At 40.4% G+C, this 22,128-nt stretch overlaps 1 protein-coding gene and 1 long non-coding RNA gene across 4 annotated transcripts; one reads left to right on the forward strand and one right to left on the reverse strand.

Annotated features, from left to right (window-relative positions):
* The first annotated feature begins 1,164 nt into the window (after nt 1-1,164).
* glud1b (glutamate dehydrogenase 1b) lies at nt 1,165-21,765 on the forward strand. Of its 2 annotated transcripts, XM_037753999.1 has the most exons (13): nt 1,166-1,682; nt 7,253-7,333; nt 8,536-8,591; nt 9,131-9,194; nt 10,523-10,617; nt 12,623-12,802; nt 14,861-14,998; nt 16,025-16,162; nt 16,719-16,799; nt 17,421-17,544; nt 19,507-19,598; nt 20,536-20,598; nt 20,752-21,765. In XM_037753999.1, the coding sequence occupies exons 1-13, from the start codon at nt 1,283-1,285 to the stop codon at nt 20,869-20,871; spliced, it is 1,632 nt and encodes a 543-aa protein (XP_037609927.1). In that variant the 5' UTR covers nt 1,166-1,282; the 3' UTR covers nt 20,872-21,765. The 2 variants fall into 2 exon arrangements, with proteins under 2 accessions (XP_037609928.1, XP_037609927.1); XM_037754000.1 differs by lacking the exons at nt 16,025-16,162; nt 16,719-16,799 and having other exon boundaries at nt 1,165-1,682.
* On the reverse strand, nt 18,715-19,337 carry LOC119478947. Of its 2 annotated transcripts, none has more exons than XR_005204566.1 (3): nt 19,240-19,337; nt 18,863-18,937; nt 18,715-18,768 (listed from the first exon to the last, which is right to left on the reverse strand). It is a non-coding gene; the product is annotated as an uncharacterized LOC119478947 (long non-coding RNA). The 2 variants fall into 2 exon arrangements; XR_005204567.1 differs by having other exon boundaries at nt 18,863-18,998; nt 19,240-19,287.
* Nucleotides 21,766-22,128: the final 363 nt, after the last annotated feature.

Raw genomic sequence — 22,128 nt, forward strand, 5'->3', positions numbered from 1 at the left:
CCCTGTATTTGGCAGGTGGCAGGTGCTAATTTCATTCCCTAACTGTGACTACATGTGATAACGTGAAATTATCCACAATTATCCTTTAAAACTGTATTACAACCCAAACACATCCTATATATATTTATATAATTTGACTTATTATTATTATTATTTATCTTTTCATTGCATGTCATGCTTCTCACGGGGGCGCGCCTCTGTTGGTCCTCCTCCGCGTGCAACCTAGTGATGGGAATTCCGGCTCTTTTTAGTGCGCCAGATCATTTGGCTCAGCTCACCAAGAAGAGCCGGCTCTTTCGGCTCCCAAACGGCTCTTCATTTTACCACTTCTGCCTTTTATAGTTCAGCCAAATTTAGCGCTGTTTTGACCTATTTTGTGTGCACATATATCACTTAAATTATTCAATATAATTATACTAAACCTTATAATTTCTAGAATATCATAATTTTACATGCTGCTTTATTTCCGACTTTATTTCTTGTCTGCTATTCGCGCACTGCACTCCTCTTTCTCTTCTCTTCTCGTTCCTATTGGCTGTGTTACGGTCATGTGACCGGAACTTGGCGTTCCTTCACCAGATTTCACAATGGCGGTGGCGTCACAAACTTTCTCATTTTACAGCTAAACCGTACACTACAAGATGATTCTGAAAACATTTCAGGCGAGAAATAGGCATTAACGTAACATAATATTGACTCATATTTGATCAGCGCTGCCTAGTTTGACCGTTTGGTCAGAGTTTGCGAGTGATTGACAGCCAGCTCTCATGGACAGCAGCTGGACAGCAGATCAGCTCTTACTGCTTGTTTTCCGCCGGTATGTGAAATCTTACAGATGCCGTTAGGAGCACCAGAGGACACCGGTTGACACAGAGGCACGTGATTTTTTCAGGTTACCTGTTTCATGTACTACTGTCACGATATAGCCACCGTTTTATAAAAATAACTTTTTTTAATCATATTTGCTCCAATCTCGCCTACTTCAGCTTTAATTAAAGAAAAAAGAAAAATAAATAATCGGCTCTCGGGCGGGAGCCGGCTCTTATCGTTCACTTAAAAGAGCCGGCTCAATGATAGGACTCGTTCGTGACGACACATCACTAGTGCAACCCGAGGAGCCCTTCACTGACCCTCCTTCAGCTCGAGCTGCCTTTATAAAGCAGACGGTGACAGGATGTCATTCTCCACTCGGCCAGAGGACGAGACCCGGTGAGGAGCTGCTCACCCTTGTTGTTTAGTTGCCTTCTTCTTTAGTTCGTGTCCACGGTTATCTAGTCTAGTCATGTATCGGTGCTTCGGAGAGCTGCTGAGCCGCTCTGCGGGCTCTGCCCTGGCCTCCTCCGGCTGCGTGGACTCCGCTCTCCCGGTGTCCTCGTCCCTGATGCGGCTCCGTCGCTATGCCGACGCGGCGGACACGCCCGACGACCCCAACTTCTTCCGGATGGTCGAGGGCTTCTTCGACCGCGGCGCCAGCATCGTGGAGGACAAGCTGGTGGAGGACCTGAGGACCAGGGAGACCCCCGAGCAGAAGAGGAACCGGGTCCGCGGCATCCTGCGCATCATCAAGCCCTGCAACCACGTCCTCAGCGTGTGTTTCCCCATCAAGAGGGACAACGGAGAGTGGGAGGTGATTGAGGGCTACCGCGCCCAGCACAGCCAGCACAGGACGCCCTGCAAAGGGGGTAAGAGGCTGGACCAGGACTGAACCACTACTGTCAGCTAGCTGGAGCCTGCTACCTAGCATTAGTTAGCATTAGTTAGCTAGCTTTAGCCTGCTACTTAGCATTAGCATTAGATAGCTAGCTGGAGCCTGCTACTTAGCATTAGCATTAGATAGCTAGCTGGAGCCTGCTACTTAGCATTAGCATTAGATAGCTAGCTGGAGCCTGCTACCTAGCATTAGTTAGCATTAGATAGCTAGCTTTAGCCAGCTACTTAGCATTAGCATTAGTTAGCCAGCTACTTAGCATTAGCATTAGTTAGCTAGCTGGAGCCTGCTACTTAGCATTAGCATTAGTTAGCTAGCTTTAGCCAGCTAAATAGCATTAGTTAGCTTAAGCCTGCTACTTAGCATTAGTTAGCTAGCTGGAGCCTGCTACTTAGCATTAGCATTAGTTAGCCAGCTTTAGCCAGCTACTTAGCATTAGCATTAGTTAGCTAGCTTTAGCCAGCTAAATAGCATTAGTTAGCTTAAGCCTGCTACTTAGCATTAGTTAGCTAGCTGGAGCCTGCTACTTAGTATTAGCATTAGTTAGCCAGCTTTAGCCAGCTACTTAGCATTAGCATTAGTTAGCTAGCTGGAGCCTGCTAATTAGCATTAGCATTAGTTAGCCAGCTTTAGCCAGCTACTTAGCATTAGCATTAGTTAGCTAGCTGGAGCCTGCTACTTAGCATTAGCATTAGTTAGCCAGCTTTAGCCAGCCACTTAGCATTAGCGTTAGTTAGCTTTAGCCTGCTACTTAGCATTAGCATTAGTTAGCTAGCTGTAGCCTGATACTTAGCATTGGTTAGCTAGCTTTAGCCGGCTACTTAGCAAGCTAGCTTTAGCCAACTATTTAGCATTAGCATTAGGTAGCTAGCTGTAGCCTGCTGAATAGCATTAGTTAGTAGCACCATTAGCTAGTTAAAAACACAAAACAGCTGCTGCCAACAGCTGCTAACATTAGCAGCTAGCTAACTGAAGGCAAGGCAGCTTTATCAGTAGAGCACATTTCAGCAACAGGGCAATTCAAAGTGCTTTACATAAACATTCAAGAACAATGCGACAAAGTGCAAAAGAACATTAAGACATAATTAAAACAGTTATAAAAACATTAAAGATTAGAAAATAAAAACAAGCTAAAAATAAAAGCTAGGATAGAAGCTTAAATAGAATATAACACAAGAGTAAAAGCTCTAGCGCAGAATATAAGATCATTATCTGGTTTAATAAAAGGCAGCAGCAAACAGGAACATTTTAAGCCTTGATTTAAAAGAACTCAGAGTTGGAGTTGGTCCTGCAGGTTTCTGGGAGCTTGTTCCAAATATTTGGTGCATAAAAACTAAACACTGCTTCTGCATGTTTAGTTGTGACTCTGGGGACACTAAGCAGACCTGATCCAGATGACCTGAGAGGTCTGGATGGTTCAGAACATAGCACAAGATCAGAAATTAATTTTGGCCCTAAACCATTTAGTGCTTTGAAATCAGCAGGAGTATTTTTAAATCAATTCTCTGAGACACAGGGAGCCAGTGTAGAGACCTCGGAACTGGACTGATATGATCCACCTTCTTGGTCTTAGTGAGGACTCTAGCAGCAGCGTTCTGAATCAGCTGCAGCTGTCCGAACTCTTTAGGAAGACCAGTAAAGACGCCGTTACAGTAATCAAGTCGGCTGAAGATAAATGCATGGACTAGTTACTGTTTCCCCTTCCACACAGCTCCACAGTTCAACCCGTAGCTAACCATGCACTTAATCACATCCTTGTTTTTTTTTATCATGGCTGCTTATTTGCTCGCATGAGACTTTTTTTTTGTGTGCTGTTTACAGTGACCTTCCTGCTCACCTGAAGGTTTAATGTTACGGTTTTGTTTGTTAGCTTGCAGGCTAGAAACAAGCTGGCACATCAAACTGCAGCAGCTTAAATCTTCTCACGTTCCAGTGGTTTAATCTGCTTCACAACTGGATGGATTTGTTTCTTGTTAAGACTGATCTGATCTAATGTGTGTCAGATGTTTGGTGTGTTGGAGCCCCTGAAGGCATCAGGTGATATATCATTGAGCATTTCAATTTGGCCATCTCCAATGCACAAAACACATGGTTGACTATTGAAGACCTTTTGCTCATGCACTGTTCTGTCAGGGCAAATACACACTATGTGATCCTCACTCACACATGCTGAAATCCACTGTTTAAACAAGCTTTAGACTATGTGCAGTGTGTCAACCTTGGGTAGAGCATGGTATGTAATATGACAGAGTGACATTATGCTCTTTGGTTCAAAGTTCAAGGTTCAAAGCAGAGGCATTATGGGCTACTGCTGCAGTGCACTCTGGGTAATTTGTGCATAGAGGGATGTGATGTATAGGGAAACAGGAGTTGTGAGAGCTGGGAAGGGGGTGGTTGTGTTTCCAGGCGCTCCTATTTGTCAGTGGTGTGACAGGTGGGGGAGGGTGCTTTGGAGGGGAGGCACTCTCCGTAGAAAGAGACATGCCATTCAGTCAAAGGGCATGTTTGAATGGTGCGGACATTAGCCTGGTGTTAACACTATGACACCCTTCCATTGTACCTGCTTGAAGTAGCAAATGTAGATGTAATCTGGGGAGGCATATTTCTGCTGAAGACATGCACATGGTCAAGCGTGGGCCGTGGATACTGTGCTGTATACACATAAATTAAAATAGATTAGTAAACTGTCTGACAAGTCAGAATCATTTATGGTACCCAGATAAACTTTCTATTACAGATTTCTCCCCCAAACCAGCTAAACTTTCTCCCCCAAAAAAGCAAACCAGTAATAACAGTTCCCCTATTTATGAATCTCCAGGCTGTCCAGCCAGTTTTCAGTGAGAGAGAAAGAGAGCACTCAGAGAAGCCATATATTTAAAATCAATAACATTCGAAGAGCGTCATTGCCACTATCCATCTCATAAAAGCCAGAGGAGAGCAGAGCATCACCTCGATCCAAAGCTAAATCAAAACCCAGCTTGGCATTAACAGTCCCCTACAGTGGTATTATAGTACTAAATATCTTCATCTCTCTCATTTTACCTAATCCATAATCCAAGGTACAGTTAACCAATGGTCACAAATCACAGCAAGTGTTAAGATTTAGTGGCACAAATGAAGTGGGAAAATAACCTTTTCTTTTATTGTAGTGGCCCATTAAACAAGTCTGATTGGTACTTTATGCCAAACTTCTGGAATAGGGGTGGGATAGTAGTGAGAGCCGTTATTTTTCAGTGGGTTTAATAATTGATATAGTGCATAGACCCTTGGCTATGTTCAGGTCAAACTGCAAAGTGCAGATGCTGTTTGTGTGTGTGCATGTGTTGCTCATACCACCCCTTTTCAGAGCCACACAGAGTGACAGCTGCTAGGTTTTGACCACACTGCTCCCTACTGACTACTGAATGAGTGTCATCATGTGTGTTTGTATGCATGGTTGTTCGCACACAGCAGATAGTTTGTGGAAAGTTTTCAAGGCATTACATTTTTGTTTAGTCTGCTGAATTGTCAACATCCTTCTCCTTTCTGTGCAGAAGTGGAATAAATCCGTGGGATATTTCATGTCACTGTTGTCAAATGGAAACTATAAGTGCAGAATTATGTCAAAGTTGCATAAATATGGAGGGACTGTATGAAAGTTAAAGACAATAATATCTCTATGTGACCACGGAGATGCGAGTGACTGCTGGCTTGACCGCACGCTACCGCAGTACGATAACGTTTCCTGTCCATGACAGAGTTAGCACGCAGCTTTAGCTATGATGTCTAGCTCTGCATTTCCTGGCAATGTGTGCAACCCAAAGTGTTTCCATTCTTTATTGGATGTGTAGTGTTTACCACTTTGGATTTAAAATGTGAGGGTGCAGGTCGTATTCACGCGGACCCTCCGCGGTTTTCTGCTTTTTCATTTCGGCTCACTGGGGCCGGCTGCGGTTTGTTTTGGTTGACGGATACGGAACGGATATGACGTCACGTTACTCAGACTACAACAATAAAATCGGTAACTTCCTTCTACCTCCCCATAGACTCAAATGAAGCAAATATATCGATTCTGGCATTAAAAAAAACTTTCAAAATCGTAAAAAAAAAAATTGCGATACATACAGTAGGTGAATCAATCTTTTTTCCCACCCCTATTATGCGTGCACTAAAGAAAAAAAAATCAATGAATTAATTAACAATTACTAATATAAGGAAAAATATCATTATGGTGCAAATGCACTGAATAATTGAACCATTAATTTAAATCAAACACACCAAAAGTCAAGCACAAGACCAAAAATGTGTTTTAAAAGGAGTGTAGGTATTTTGCAGGTTGCTTTAGACACGAGAGGCTTTGAAGCAGAAAGCTCTCGTGTCGGGCCTTCAGGTCTGTCTGTTGAAATGAAACAGTCCAGGCACTCTGAATTTCAGCGTAGGCTCAGTTTATTTCCCAAAAATCTGTGCTCCATTTCAGAGGAATGTGTTTACAGATGTTTTGGATGTGGTTGCTGTGGTGAGCTGTTGGTTGGGTGTATAAATGGATGGTTGGATGGAGGATGGGTAGGCAGCCAGGCTTTTATAAATTCTTTTAATTTGATCAGTGAGCTCCAGATTGTCTTGTGTTGGCCCCGTGGTAACTCGGCTGATCTTTGGATGAATGGAAATAAAGATAGAAGAGGAGAATCACAGGAGTACTCCTGAAGAGGGACCTTTGTCGAGGGAGGTTTGATCTTTTCCTCTGACTGCAATAACACAAATGGAAGTAGGTGGGCACAAAAGTGGCACTTGAAGATGACATCATAGTGGATGGGCTTTTTCTTGTGCTTCTGTGTTTTTGCTTCCAGTCGAACGCAGTGCTTTTGTCCCCTGAAAGCAATCTTCCGTCTCCTCTTTGTGCCGTTTGCCCTTGGGTTTCTCTGTGGAAGCTAACTCTGGTTGAGCTATATTTGGTACTGCCAATCTCTCTCACACACACACACACACACTGTAACAGTAAGTTGGAGTAGTGGTACTTGGGCAGTCTGTATGGTCTCATGTAACGCCGCAGGCTGGCCCCACACATGTTACCATGGCGACATTGGTAAACCCCAGACAACAGGGAGGAATGAGTGAGTCAGAATGGAAAGCTGGGATTGGTTCTTGTGGTCTCCACCCGCCCATTGCTGCTACCGTGACTGCCAGGACACAATCAGTGACCTCTGACCTGTTCATGTGGTCTTGTGTGGTTGTAGAGAACAGGCTGTGATTACTGGACCAGTCCGGTCTTTGACAGTGCTCTATCTCTGGCTATTCATTTCCCCTTTCTGTTGTTGAGCTGCCCATGTTGTGGAGACAGTCAGTGTAGGCTAATGATTTCCCCACATTGCAGTCTGAACATTTAATCAGTATACAAGGCACTGGAAACTAAATTACAGTACACGTACATTTTGGTAAAAAATGTGTTTAGCATACAAAAAAACCCAACAATTTGAACAAGTTTTTGTACATTTTGCTTGTTTCCAGTTTTTCTTTGTGTGGTGGCCGAGTTATAAACTTCCCCCTGTATGTGTGTGTTTCCTTCAGGTATCCGTTACAGTCCAGATGTGTCTGTGGATGAGGTCAAAGCCCTGGCCTCTCTGATGACCTACAAGTGTGCTGTTGTCGGTAAGTATTTGAGTACTAGCCTTCCACAAAGCCTCCTGCTGGTTATCCCCTGATCTCCACATACATATTAATACTGTTTGTCTTACCAAGTACTTGTGATTTATCCACCTTTATATTTAATGTTTGAAAGACACTGCTTTTGACTACACTTGCCAGGATGGCATGCCATGCTATCCATCTTTTGTTTAGCTTCTTTTTCTACTGTTAACACATTAAGTAATGTGAATCTACATGTGAATCTTAATCACATGCAGGGCTTGCCACCAGGATATGGAGTAGCCAGCCAGTGGGCAAAAAGTACCTAGCTAGGGGGGGTCGGGAGGCAGGCAAATTGAGAAAGTTTGGCCGTAAAAGCCCAAATTTGGTTTCTCTGGCATATTCTAATGCCACTATTCTATCATACACACTGATCTTAATTATTGCATATTTTAATGAGTTTGGCCGTCTGATTGTAAACATGCAGTGAATTGTGTTTTAGCCCACGCAGTCTGTGAATAGCTATTAATATTTAAAACCACACCTATTCCGGACTGATTAGAACACTTGTAATTAAGAATCATTAGGCATTTATTTATTTATTTATTTATTTATTTATTTATTTATTTATTTATTTATTTATTGACACCTTTACTGTAAGGTTTATCAAGACCAAGGCTGTCAATCGATTAAACTATTTAATCGCGATTAATCATATATGATTGTCCGTGATTAATTACACCTTTTTTATCTGTTCAAAATGTACCTTAAAAAGAGATTTGTCAAGTATTAAGTACTCTTATCGACATAGGAGCGGGCAACTATGCTTGCTTTGTGCAAATGTATGTATATATTTATTATTGGAAATCAATTAACAACACAAATATTGTCCAGAAATCCTTGCAGGTACTGCATTTGGCATAGAAAAATATGCTCAAATCATAACATGGCAAACTGAAGATCAACTGGCAACAACAGCTGTCAGTTAGTCAGTGTGCTGACTTGACTATGACTTGCCCAAAACTTCATGTGATTATCATAAAGTGGGCATGTCTGTAAAGAGGAGACCTGTGGGTACCCATAGAACCCATTTTCATTCACATATCTTGAGATCAGAGGTCAAGGGACCCCTTTTTAAAATGGCGCTTATGGAAATCTCTGGTCATGTGTTTGGCAGAAGCGTGTGAATGTTCTTGTGGTTTTTAAGCTGTATTATTCTCCTCCAGATGTGCCATTTGGGGGAGCCAAAGCTGGAGTCAAGATCAACACCAAGAATTACTCTGTAAGCCTTCTTATGTCAATTCCACCCTCCCCCCACTCACATGCACACATAGAGCACACACAGACATGTTTAACTGTGTGCTGTAATACGTATAGGAAAGCAACAAAGCCTAAGATAAGCTGGCAGTAGTTGGAGGGATATCAGTTTTCCTGTCTTTCTGTCTCTTTCTCACATCCAAACAAACTCCGATGATGATTCAATCATATTGGAATGCAAAAGGCAGGGCTGCTGGATCTTATCCTCTCATTTTGTTCTTATTGATTAGTGAGAAGACAGAATAATTAAAGAGGGAGATTTAGGAGGGAGAACAGGACATGTTTGTTTACATTCAACTGTTAAAGCATATAATCAAATGTTTCTTTGTATCTTTCTAAATATCTTATGGAAGCTATTGCTCTATATGTACGAGACCCTGTTTGGATTGCTGTTAGTAATTCACTGCGTTTTTTTCTTTTTTGTAGCCTGTTTTGTTTAATAACCCTGATTGTCTCAAACTGTAACCAACGTGTTTTTCTTAAACTCTATACTGTCTATCGCAGGATAATGAGCTGGAGAAGATCACCAGGAGATTCACTATTGAGCTGGCCAAGAAGGGTTTTATCGGTGAGTTTTTGTGTGTGTGAATTTTAACAGTTGTTTAAATTGAGTATTCATTTGTCACCCTGCTTGACATTTGTTGCGTGGCAGCGTTCTTGCCGTTATTTGACTCGTTTAGAAATGGCTGTGGTGGTGAGGGATGAATGTGTCCACCCAGAGAAGTAAACATATCCTGTCATCTAGCGCTGTTTATTCAGGTTGGGGTAGCTTAGGGTGCGCCTGTGTCAACTGAAAAGGGAGAGGATTAATAATGGTGGAACAAGAAGCAGGGGATTGAGGTAAAGGTTCAACTTGATACCTGATATTTACAGGTGGAGAAAAGCAGAAATAACCAATCTCCTAATGTATATATTATATATTTTGTTGGTCATAAGGCATTCAGCCAACTTACATACCATTTTGGAAGATATTTACATGTTACCTTGGCTGATGACTGTCGGACATAATAATATTACAGATATCAGAAATAAGTTTCTGAATATAGTTGTAGTATTTAACTAGGGATATCACGAGAAACGACATTTCGGTACCAAGTCGATGACAAAATTCTGAAAACGTGATGGTACTCGTTTTTCTACAGTACCGCAGGTACCGTCAGGGCTTGAGACTAACAGCGTCCCGTTGTTCTGGGGATGATAGAAAATGAGTTTGGGGCGCATCAGGGGACGCACCCTTTTTTTTTTCCCCTGATAATGCTACATTGTGAACAACAAATCTGTGTTGAAATCAGCAGGACGAGAGCTAGTTAACATTACGTTAATGTTTCTTTACATTATGAAGCGTTCAGGCTCTATTCAGTACAACTGGGCGAAGGTAAATTCTAACGTTATCATGATGTGCTGAAATGTAAAATGTAGTTTTAGAATTTCACTGGTATTGGTGTTGACTGCTAAATTTCTGGTATTGTGACATCCCTATATTTAACTGTTGAGCAATGCCACACATAAACACATACATTGGTTCAGCAGGCCCCTACACCGCCAGTTGTTCACCACAGCCTGGATGCATGCTGATGTTTATGCTGTGTTCAGTTCAAACACAGCAAGGAGAGATATGACACTGTCTGTTATATGCTTGTACACCACAATAGTTGTGTCATTTAGTGAGGTTTTCTATAAGGGCATTCACTAGGGAACTTTTATACACCCTGGAGGCAAAGCAGCACACATTGCATGCCTCACTGCTCCGTTTTGGGTGCCTAGTTATCAAGTCTAAAACTTGGTTTAATGAGAAAGATTTATCATGTTAACCGCTCAGTGTGTACTGTGCATTCCTGTACTGTGACTGACGTGCTCGATTAACTCTCCCTCTCCTTCCCCGTCTCCCTCCACCAGGACCTGGCATCGATGTCCCAGCCCCAGACATGAGCACAGGAGAGAGGGAAATGTCCTGGATCGCCGACACATACGCCAACACCATTGCACACACTGTGAGTTCTCCGGCATACACAACCAATCTGTACGACCTTTTTTAGTACAAATTTTGAGATGGGCTTAATTAAAAGGAAGGAGTGAGTCACAGGAAAAGCACGAGCAGTGGTTTCCTGCCTCTCCCTTCCCAGCCGACCACTGGAACATTTCTCCTCTCTTAAAAGCAGCTTCACAAACTGAGGCCTGTTTGTGTGTGTGTGTTATCAGTTAATCATTCTCCTATCTAAACCTGTCAAACGGGACTTATTTGACTAAAGATGAAAAATATTTACCCGTGTGTGTGTGTGTGTTTAAGCGTGTGTTCATGTGTATATCACAGCTGTTTTATGATCTGAATAGTCAAAAAATCTAATAGTCAAATACTCTTGAAGTCAAGAAAAAATGTAATGGTTAATTCAGAAGAAGTTAGTAAGGTGTTTAGACTAGATCTGAGTGAGTGTGTAGCCAATTTTAAATCCTTTTTTTTTTTTTTAAATAATTGATAAAATCTGTTATCCAGCAAAAATGTTCTCTGGTTCCAGCTCCTCCAGTTTGAGGATTTGCTGCTCTTCATAAACTGAAAATCTTTGGCTTTAGGACTGTGGTCGAACAAAAACAAATCAACAACTTCAGACTAAACAATTAATTGTAAAAATATATCGAAAGATAAATTGATAATGAAAAATGATTGTTACTTGAAGCACTAGTGATAATATAATTTTGCTGCTACTAATTATTATTTAATTATCGATTAAATCTGCCAATTATATTTAAGATAATTTTTGTAATCTAATGTCACAAAAAATGGAAAAATTCAAAAATCATAACGTTCCCAGAGCCCAAGGTGACATATTCAGATGTCTTGTTTACGGAGTGTTTTGCTGTAATTTCTTTGGCGCTAGACACAATATACATATCGCTCTATATACCTGCGTCATTAAAATGTTAATGACTACAAACATTGTAATCCATTGTGGTGGATAAATCTTAATTTTTTAAGCCGCATTTAGTCTAGTAGTAATTTTCCCTTTCCGCTCTCCTCTCATCTTACCGAGTCACGTGCCCTCTGTTCCAGAAACCCCTAGCAGGGCTTTGGAGAGGGTGACACATTCCTGCTCTGGGTATCTTGAGGGCAGAGGATTATGGGTAGTGAGTACTGAGGTTTGTCAGCTGCTGCACTGCACTGTACTGTGGCACTAGACAACCTCTAGCAGCAGCCCCTTTTACACAGAGATTCAGCAATACTGCGTAAAGTAGATTTGCCATTATGCCGGCTTTGCTTTCTTACACTGAACCAAACCATGCTGGGATAATGCTGCCACAGTGTAGGATTTAAGATGGCATGCTGGCGTGACGTGTAACACATCAGTGTGTGTACTGTTATGTATAGAAAGAGGCTTGTGTGTGTGTATATAGAGCAGTAACACGATGGCCGAAAGCTGATGCAGAAAGTAAATATGCAGTACCACTAGATGCTGGTTCCCAAAAATCTCACACTGTATTGAATCCCTTCAAAAAGTAGCCAATTTTTTATTGGCATGAATACATTTTCTGTGCTTCAACAGCAATATCCGTCTGAGAATAACTAATAATAATTAATGTTAAATATGAATAATGTTGTGGGATTATTCCTTATTTCATGGGCTATTTGGGGATTTATACATTTATATTATAATATAATAATTACATTTTATATATATATATATATATATATATATATATATATACATACATTTTCTTTTCCTGCAATTTTTGGTCTCAGTCCTGATTTTGTGTCTTTTAATGGGTGTCTTGGTCGCTATTTTGAGGCTCATTGGAGACATTAAGACTTTCAGAATAGTATGTTTTGGGCTGTGTTTGTGTCTCAGTCAATCACACTCAGCCATGTTGGTTGCCGCTTGCTCAGTTCTAAACCCAAATTGAGGCTACAAAAAGTCTCCTGTGGGCTTTGACACAAATACTGTGCATATAATCTACTTCAGTCTATGGTCCATCTGGTCTGATCTTCTCTGTATGTGTGTGCAGGACATCAACGCCCATGCCTGTGTGACAGGAAAGCCCATCAGCCAGGGAGGAATCCACGGACGTATCTCAGCCACCGGTCGTGGAGTTTTCCACGGCATCGAGAACTTCATCAACGAGGCGTCCTACATGAGCATGCTGGGCCTGACACCCGGCTTCCAGGACAAGACCTTCGTCATCCAGGTACACACATACACACGTGGTTTGATCATAGTAGAAACATTTTAGATGGAAATGTGCAGATATTTGCTCACAGATACTCGCAGGATTTAAGTTTTCATTTGCAATCATGATGAAGGGTTTTAGAGCCTCAATCAGAGCCATGCCATCTGTTTTAGCCCGGCCCTGATCTCCTCATGCCGAACAGACAGCCGTGAACCGAAGGTTTGTCTCTCTGTTCATGAGAAATGAGTGGGACCAATTAATGGTCTTTCGGTAGAAACTCATCAACTGCAGCCGGCCGCAATGAGCCAAAATCACATAGCAGGAAACAGCGGAGTATTATATATATATATATATATAAAAAATATAACGGCTATGAACCAATCAGATTGGTTGATTTGAGCTACCCGTTTTATAATAAACATTAAAATCATGGAAAGGCAATTCTTTCTATAAGGATACCTCTGATTTAAACTGTAAATCTGTAAGAAGAGAAGTGCATCTGTGGAGATGAAAAGTCAAAGAGCAGTATCCTCCTTAGCAGTTTCACTTCCACTTGTCACATGGCAGCTCCTCACGTGCCACTGACCCATGGGTAGGGAACCCCCAAGCACTGGCCTCTGCTGTTTTCCCAGAAAGCTTTCTATAATTACCACTTTTTCATGACAATAATGTAATCTGGTATTTTATGATGAACAACCCCTGTATGTGTAACATTCAAACACATAGAAGAGGATCTGCTCTTGTTCCCTTACAGGGTTCACATCCCACATTTATATATCCTTTCCTTGCTTTATAGAGATTTGCAAAGAGGCCGATTTTTTTCCCCCGCAGCAATAAAGAAAACAATTAGAGATTTTGAAAGAGGATGACGTTTGTGGAGAGGGTATTTGTGTGAGGGATGAGAAGGGCGTCATTGAGGAGGTGAAGAAGTGGTGACAGCAGCTGAATCATGACGTATTTGTTCTAAAAGCTAATCCCTCTCTGTGTGTGAGTGAGTGTGTTTGAGGATTATGTTGTGCTGAGATTAGATTTTCTTAGAGATTTATTAGTGAGAGTTGAGATCTGTAGCATGGTATCAAGATCAAAGCAGGGGCATGTTTTACTCCTATTGCATTTAGAGCTGCAGTGGGTAGAAATGGAGCAAATGTGATGCAAAAAGTTATTTTTATAAAACGGTCACTATATCCTGACAGTAGTGAATGAGACAGATAATCTGAAAAAAAAATCATGCGTCTCTGTGTCCTCCGGTGCTCCTAATGGCATCTACAAGATTTCACAGACTGGAGGAAAACAACCAATCAGAGCCGAGCTGGAGCCTTGCTGTCTCTGAGCAGCTGTCAATCACTCGCGAACTCCGTCAAACTAGTCAGCGCTGATCATATGAATCAATATTCTGTTACTGTAATGCCTATTTCTCTCCTCAAATGTTTTCAGAAACATCTTGTAGTGTACTGTTTAGCTATAAAATGAGAAAGTCAGTGACCCAGCAGCCATGTTGAGATCAGTTGAGGAAATACCAAGCAGCACCCACCAGCCGGAGCAAGCTAATTTCATTCCTGGTATGTTGTAGGCTGTATATTAGTATGTGAATTTGACACAACTCTAGATCATTGTGGGCGAGGTTGCAAATCAGTGATTGGACTGCTTTATGGCAATATTGTGTTTACAAGAGCTTGGCATCAGTAACGAAGTATCTTTATCTTTTCATATATTTACATACATTTTAAATCGGCAACAGAATAATTTGCTCTAGACGGCATCCCTTCTGTCCATTTGTTTATTTTTGTTTATCTCTCCATTTCTCCCCCACATTTACACAAAATATTTAATCAAGCATATGGCACCTGTCTGAGATCTCATTTCAGGTCATGATTCAATAGATGAGAATGATGTTATAACCTAAACCGGCCACATGGTGGCACCAGAGGAATGTGCGCTGAATCAAAGTTTATGGTTGAGTAAAACAGGGTATAACCATTAACAGTGTTTACTACTGATATTATTTAATGATTAAAAAGTGATTGTCATAGTGATGTTGGACCGTGGTGATTATTCCCTTGCTGTGACTTTTCACAGGGCTTTGGTAATGTGGGTCTCCACTCCATGAGGTACCTGCACAGGTTTGGGGCCAAGTGTGTGGGCATCGGTGAGATTGATGGAGCCATCTACAACTCAGAGGGCATCGACCCCAAACAGCTGGAGGACTACAAACTGGTACTCCCTTCCCCTCACTTCTGCCTCTTTTCTTTTATCTTTTTATTAGGGCTGTCAATCGGTTAAAATATTCAATTGCGATAAATCGCATGATTGTCCATGATTTATCGCAATTTATCTGTTCAAATGTATCTTAAAGGGAGATTTGTCAAGTATTTAATACTCTTATCAACATGGGAGTGGGCAAATATATTTGCTTTCTGCAAATGTATGTATATATTTATTATTGGAAATCAATTAACAACACAAAACAATTACAAATATTGTCCAGAAACCCTCACAGGTACTGCATTTAGCATAGAAAGATATGCTCAAATCACAACATGGCAAACTGCAGCCCAACAGGCAACAACAGCTGTCAGTGTGTCAGTGTGCTGACTTGACTATGACTTGCCCCAAACTGCATGTGATTATCATAAAGTGGGCATGTCTGTAAACGGGAGACTCGTGGGTACCCATAGAACCCATTTTCATTCACATATCTTGAGATCAGAGGTCAAGGGAGCCCATTGAAAATGGCCATGCCAGTTTTTCCTCACGAAAATTTAGCATAAGTTTGGAGCGTTATTTAACCTCCTTCACAACAAGCTAGTATGACATGGTTATTATAGATTCCTTTGGTTTTGTAGTTTCATATGATACCAGTATCTTCAGTCTAGCTTTAAAACTGAGCCCACTACAACCTCAAAATTGCAAGTTACATTACAGAAATTAGTGGCGTTAAAACGAATTTGCGTTAACGCGTAATTACGTTAACGCAAATTGACAGACCTACTTATTTCCTTACTTTATTTTTTTTTTTTTTACTCAAAGTACTTTTTTCCTCTGATTTCTCCTCCCAAAATGCATCAGTTTTTCTTTTTTTTTTAATCTTACTGATTCATTCTCACTTAACATCACGGTCAGATGACTTTTCTGCTTCTGGAAATACAATTTTTTTCTACACTATACCCCCCCTCCCCCCAACCAACTGAAACATTCAATATATATATTTTTCTAATGTGTGTGTCTCTGTACTTTCTGCAGCAACACGGCACCATTGTGGGCTTCCCGGGAGCGAAACCCTACGAAGGGAACATTTTGGAAGCCGACTGCCACATCCTGATCCCTGCTGCCGGAGAAAAGCAGCTCACACGCGTCAATGCCCCCAAGATCAAGGCCAAGGTAGACACTCACTTTGATTGCCCCAAGGTGCTGTGCTTTAAGTTTCCATTTGACTCCCCATGAGTAAAGACAGGGTTTTAGTTTCCATTTGACTACCCATGAGTAAAGACAGGGTTTTAGTTTCCATTTGACTCCCCATGAGTAAAGACAGGGTTTTAGTTTCCATTTGACTCAACATGAGTAAAGACAGGGTTTTAGTTTCCATTTGACTCCCCATGAGTAAAGACAGGGTTTAAGTTTCAATTTGACTCAACATGAGTAAAGACAGGGTTTTAGTTTCCATTTGACTCCCCATGAGTAAAGACAGGGTTTTAGTTTCCATTTGACTCCCCATGAGTAAAGACAGGGTTTTAGTTTCCATTTGACTCCCCATGAGTAAAGACAGGGTTTTAGTTTCCATTTGACTCCCCATGAGTAAAGACAGGGTTTAAGTTTCAATTTGACTCAACATGAGTAAAGACAGGGTTTAAGTTTCAATTTGACTCAACATGAGTAAGGACAGGGCAACTTGTTTGCAGTCATGTGAAGTATGTGTTTGTTTCTTTGTCTCTTTCAGATCATTGCTGAAGGTGCTAATGGTCCCACCACCCCAGATGCTGACAAGATCTTCCTGGAGAACAACGTCATGGTTATTCCTGTAAGCACAAATAACGCACACAGAAATGCAAACTACAACACTGTTTAATTATTACGACCTCTATCACTAGGAATAAGTGTGAATCTTTTTCTTCTGGTATTTTCCCAAACAGTAAGATTAGTGAGTTTTTATTTAGAGAAATACCAAAAATATTTGATAGTTCTCTAATGAAATTTTCCCAGAAGCCACTTGACCAAGATATATGACGAATATTTAATGTTGCAGCAAAAAATACACAATGTAATACACATATATAAATATAATATCTAAACAAAGACAGTGAAACCCAAACAATAACCAGAGTAAATTATCTTGAAAACAAGAAGCAAGAGTCATGTTAACTATATTCCAGCCTTTATTGTGTAAGCAACATATTTTTATATTAAGTTCTTTTGCTCATTTTTACATGTTTCCTCAAGCTTATCAAAAATAATTTCACAAAAGCATTTCATTTACAGTTTTTTACAGTCTTTTTATTTTACAGAATAATAATTTTCTTCCCAAACAAAATCTTAAAACAAACAGTACAGAGGGGAAGTTTAATCAAAAATAATTCAACACACAGAGGAGTGAAGACCAAACGGTAAGATGTCTGATGAGTTGTGATGTTTCATCCTGCAGGACATGTACCTGAATGCTGGCGGTGTGACTGTGTCTTATTTCGAGTGGCTGAAGAACCTCAACCATGTCAGCTATGGAAGACTGACCTTCAAATATGAGAGAGACTCAAACTACCACCTGCTCAGTGAGTACAAAACCGCTCTTTACTTCCTCCATAACCCGCAGACAGACTAGAGTGTCATGAGACACAATCGGAAGATACATTGTCATAACTTTTTAAACACGTGCGACACAATTCTAAAGCAATATATAAACACCAGAACCAGAAATTACACAGATGTACATGACAAACGTATTAGGGGCCGTTCACATGTTGTATCTAAAAACACATGGAAAACGCCAGCCGTGCTGCTTTCATCCAGCGGCATGTGAATGGCCCCTTACAAATCAGAAAAGAATATGTAATTGATTTTACAACCCAGATACCTGTTCATGAATTAAAATGGCACGATGAAGCTTAAATAATCAGTTATTTATAATGATCCATTTTGTTGTTGTTTTTTTCCCTTCTTTTTTTCTGTGCTTACTTTTTCATCCGACGGATATTTCTCATCAGGCGGGGGAAGTCTGGGGCCGGTTCCCTCGCCTTCCTCACTAGACCAGCCATTTGTTTCATTTGTGGAAAATTGTCCTCAAACCTCTCCATTAGTTGGCCTTCTACCACAACCGTTACTTTAGGGTATGAAGTTATGGTCACCATATCGGACTTGAGGTTGACTAACTGGCCATGTCTAATTTCCCTATATGTAGGATATTGTTTCTTCATTGCATTCAGCCATTCTTTTACATAAGTGCTATAGAACGTGAGGTTGCATTTTTTACCTAACAAAGTGGTATCATGATGCAGAGTGTCTTTATTGTTACGCAGTGTTTCCTTTCTGACCCTTTCCTTTTGTTGATCAGTATATCCTTGAGGGTATTCAAAAGACCTAGATTTAACACCGGTATTGGTACTGTCCAATTCGACCATTCCCTCTAATAAGGAGGGTGGCAGGGCCATTTGTTTCATTGCTGGAAAATGTCTCTTAAAGCTGTCCATTAGTATTTGGCCTCTTACCAAAACCGTTACAGTAGGATATGAAGTTATGGTACCTTCCTTGCACTTGAGGACAATTTTATCGTTCTGTCGCTCTTCCTCGAGTTCAGGATATTGTTCCTTCATTGCATTCAGACATTTTCTTACAAAAGTGCTATACATCATGAGGTTGCATTTTTCACCTTCAGCATCTGTATCATAATACAGAGTGTCTTCATTGCCATGCAGTGCTTTCTCTCTGATCTTTTCCTTTCTTTGTTCGCTAGCTCCTTCAGGGTATTCAAAAGGACGAGCGTTACCACCAGCAGCCATCTATATTAAAACAAAAAAGAACCATTATTTTTTTGTAACGCTCCTGATAAATGGTACAACACATTCAGTACTCAGACGTGCTGTGCTGTTATACCTTGTATGTCTCTTGGCGTTGTGATGCTCTGGATGTCTCAGTGGGGCGGCGGATTCTCTGGCTCTGCAGCTGCTTCTTGAAGACACAAGTTAACTCTGTTAACTGTTACTGCACCTTCAGATTGTTTCAGTTCATGCTGTGGTTACTGAAAAAGATGTTTTTCCAAAGACTATTTTGTAAAAATTTTAATTCTGAAGTTTACAACAATCATGGGCAACCTTATCTTTCAATCTTTTCCTGGCTGTCTGTTTTACATCACTGACAATACTGCTCATCTATTTTTAAATGCAAGATTCATTTGTTTTTAATATAACTTAAAAAAATCTAAATTGCAATTCAGTCAACAAGAATTTGAAGACAAATAGATGTATTCTTACCGAAACTCTGGCGACTCAGGCAGCGTTGGTGATGTTGCTGTGTTCGGCGAACAATGGTGTCGGCTGATGTGAAATCTCTGCCCAAGAGGTCTGTTCTCTTGGAAAACTCCTTTCCCCTTTTTTTTTATACTCTCTGCCTTGTTCACATACAGCGAATCACAAAATGGTACAGTCATTTTCCCCATATTTGGCCTTATCGGAGAAATTGCAAAACTAGATGAACTAGTATTTCTTTGATGTCTCTAATTTCTCTTTCATTTCTTCTAGTGTCTGTTCAGGAAAGTTTAGAGAGGAAGTTTGGCAAGCAGGGAGGGCCCATCCCAGTCGTACCTACCGCTGACTTCCAGGCCAGAGTTGCTGTGAGTAAAATCTGCGTCACACACATAATCACAAACATTCCAGTACTGGGTCTGCACTTGTCCATACTATGTTCGCTCTCTGAAGTCTGACACTGACAAAAGCTTTTATAAGTTATATAACTGTCAGCCATATAAATGGGAGCATTGCAACCGTAAACAGAGTTACAACTCACTCAGTATTGTGTGACAAAGTTTATCCTGTTTTAAGATGGTGACCAACCGACTTTTTTTGGGACATACTATACTATGATTTTTATTTTATTTTTTCCACATACTATACAATTACTTTTTTGCGTCTTTCTACATACTATACAATGAATTTTCTTCGAAATACTATAACTTTTTTGGCCATACCAAACCATGAAATTTTTTTTTTTACATACTATACTATGACTTTTTTTCAACTTATTATACCATGACATTTTTTTAATTTCTTTCGACATATATTAGTATGACTTTTTTACATTTTTTTTGAAATACTATACTGTGACTTTTTTTCGACATAGGTGTGTCCCAAACTTTCCAGTTTTAATCCTCTTGATTGAAACCGTGCAGACACACCTGAAATAACAAAAATATCATAAAAATGACATGCCACAAAGCTCTCATATACATTTATACATCCACTCTCTGAGTAAACATTTCAGCCCTGTAATTAACTAATATTTACTAGATGCTCATGCACTGTCCAAAGCAATGACAAATGCACATCACAAGTTACCAGAACCACGTTGTATCAAAAAAAAGTATTTAATTTTCAAAAGCACTGAATTCTCAATGGTAAAAGCATGCAACCAAGCTAATGTTTGTTATTATTGTTATTATTGTTAATAATGATACAATTTTGACCTCAACCATTAATCATGTCAGAACTACTTTGCATACTTACGGTTTATAAAGTGTCCTTCTTGAGATTAACATTCATCTTCCTTTGCAGGGTGCCTCTGAGAAGGATATTGTTCACTCTGGGTTGGCCTACACCATGGAGAGATCTTCCCGGGTAAGTGACATAACACAGTCCAAACTGGTTTAGTGAGCAGAACAAGTCTACCAACCATTAAAAGTACTGGGGAGATCTGTAACAAAACATTCATTGAGATGTTTTCAATAACATGAACTGCGTGTTATAACATGTTCTCTTCTGCCTTTCTAGCAAATCATGCGCACAGCAAGCAAGTACAACCTGGGTCTGGACCTTCGGACGGCCGCCTACGTCAACGCCATCGAGAAGGTCTTCAAAGTCTACAACGAGGCTGGGCTTACCTTCACATAAATAGCCAATCACGACCCACACTTTCTCAACCTCCCCCCACCCTCCTGCTATTGATCACCCTCTCCTGCCTCTTCCACCCTCTAAACAGCCTTCAGAACATATCACTGTTTACCACAGCTCTTTGGCTCTTCTACACACACACACACACACACACACACACACACACACACACACACAGCGAGACATTGGCTAGCATGGTATTTATCCTGTGATCTTTGTGCTGCCATTATACTGTATCCGTATCTGTTTAAATGTTGCCCTGTTCTAGTTGGTGCCTGAGGTTATATTGAGAAAAAGCAGAGAGAGTAACATCCTGTCTCTCCTGCAGCCCTCATAAAAACGTTTATGATATTGTTGTATGGCAGCCATGTTCAGAGCACACATTTTGTGATCGCTGAATGCACGTGATCCTCCTGCTGCGATGTTTCAGTTGACAGCACTACAGATGCCTTATATCAGAAAGAGGTCTGCTCTAAAAGGGAGATGGCCACTTAAATTTAACTTTAAATAAAAGGGATTTAGATTTAACTTCATGTGAATAAAAGAGAATAGTAATTTTATTACTCGAGTTTATCATGTCACTCTTCAGGTGTATAGGTTCGTAGTAAAGTTGCCAAACAATGATTTTTTAGATAGATGCTCATCCCCTCCTTTTTTCCTGCTTTCCCATCGCTTCATCTCATATATTAAAAGTCGCTCCTCCCCGACTCCTCCGCTGGCCAAGAAAGGAGAGCCGGGAGGGCGGGAGGTGTCACCGTGACCGCCCGTCCCCTGGTTGAATTATTCTCAGTTTTAATCGTCCAGTTCCTCAACACTGAAATTGTTTTGGAGGAAATTACTTTTTATTTTTATTTTATTCATTTTTTGGAAACCAATAAAATGTTCAGAAAAAGATACAGTGTGTCGCATCAGTTTATTTTCATATTATACTGCCACAAACTGGGTGGACTGTTTAAGGTGTTTGTTTGTTTTTTTACTGACATACTATGACTTTTTTTCCACATACTATACTATAACGGTTTAAAGAATATGTCGACATATATACTATGACACTTTTTTCGACATACTGTACTATGACTTTTCTTTCATGAATTTGTTTGACATACTATACTATGACTTTTTTTCATAAAATTCGACATACTATACTATGACTTTTTTTTTCGACATACTGGGCTATGATTTTTTTATTTTTTGAATTTTTTTATTTGTTTTCGACATTTTTAGCCAATTTTTTTATTGAAATTAGGGCTGTCATGA

The sequence above is a fragment of the Sebastes umbrosus genome, chromosome 20 (assembly GCF_015220745.1).
Source record: "Sebastes umbrosus isolate fSebUmb1 chromosome 20, fSebUmb1.pri, whole genome shotgun sequence".
Taxonomy (NCBI): Eukaryota; Metazoa; Chordata; class Actinopteri; order Perciformes; family Sebastidae; genus Sebastes; species Sebastes umbrosus.

Bases quoted from the DNA above. Each gene is read 5' to 3' on its own strand.
- glud1b (XM_037753999.1), top strand. From the start codon at position 1,283: ATGTATCGGTGCTTCGGAGAGCTGCTGAGCCGCTCTGCGGGCTCTGCC. The intron at 10,618-12,622 runs GTGAGTTCTCCG...ATGTGTGTGCAG, and splicing joins CCAACACCATTGCACACACT to GACATCAACGCCCATGCCTG. The intron at 20,599-20,751 runs GTAAGTGACATA...CTGCCTTTCTAG, and splicing joins CCATGGAGAGATCTTCCCGG to CAAATCATGCGCACAGCAAG.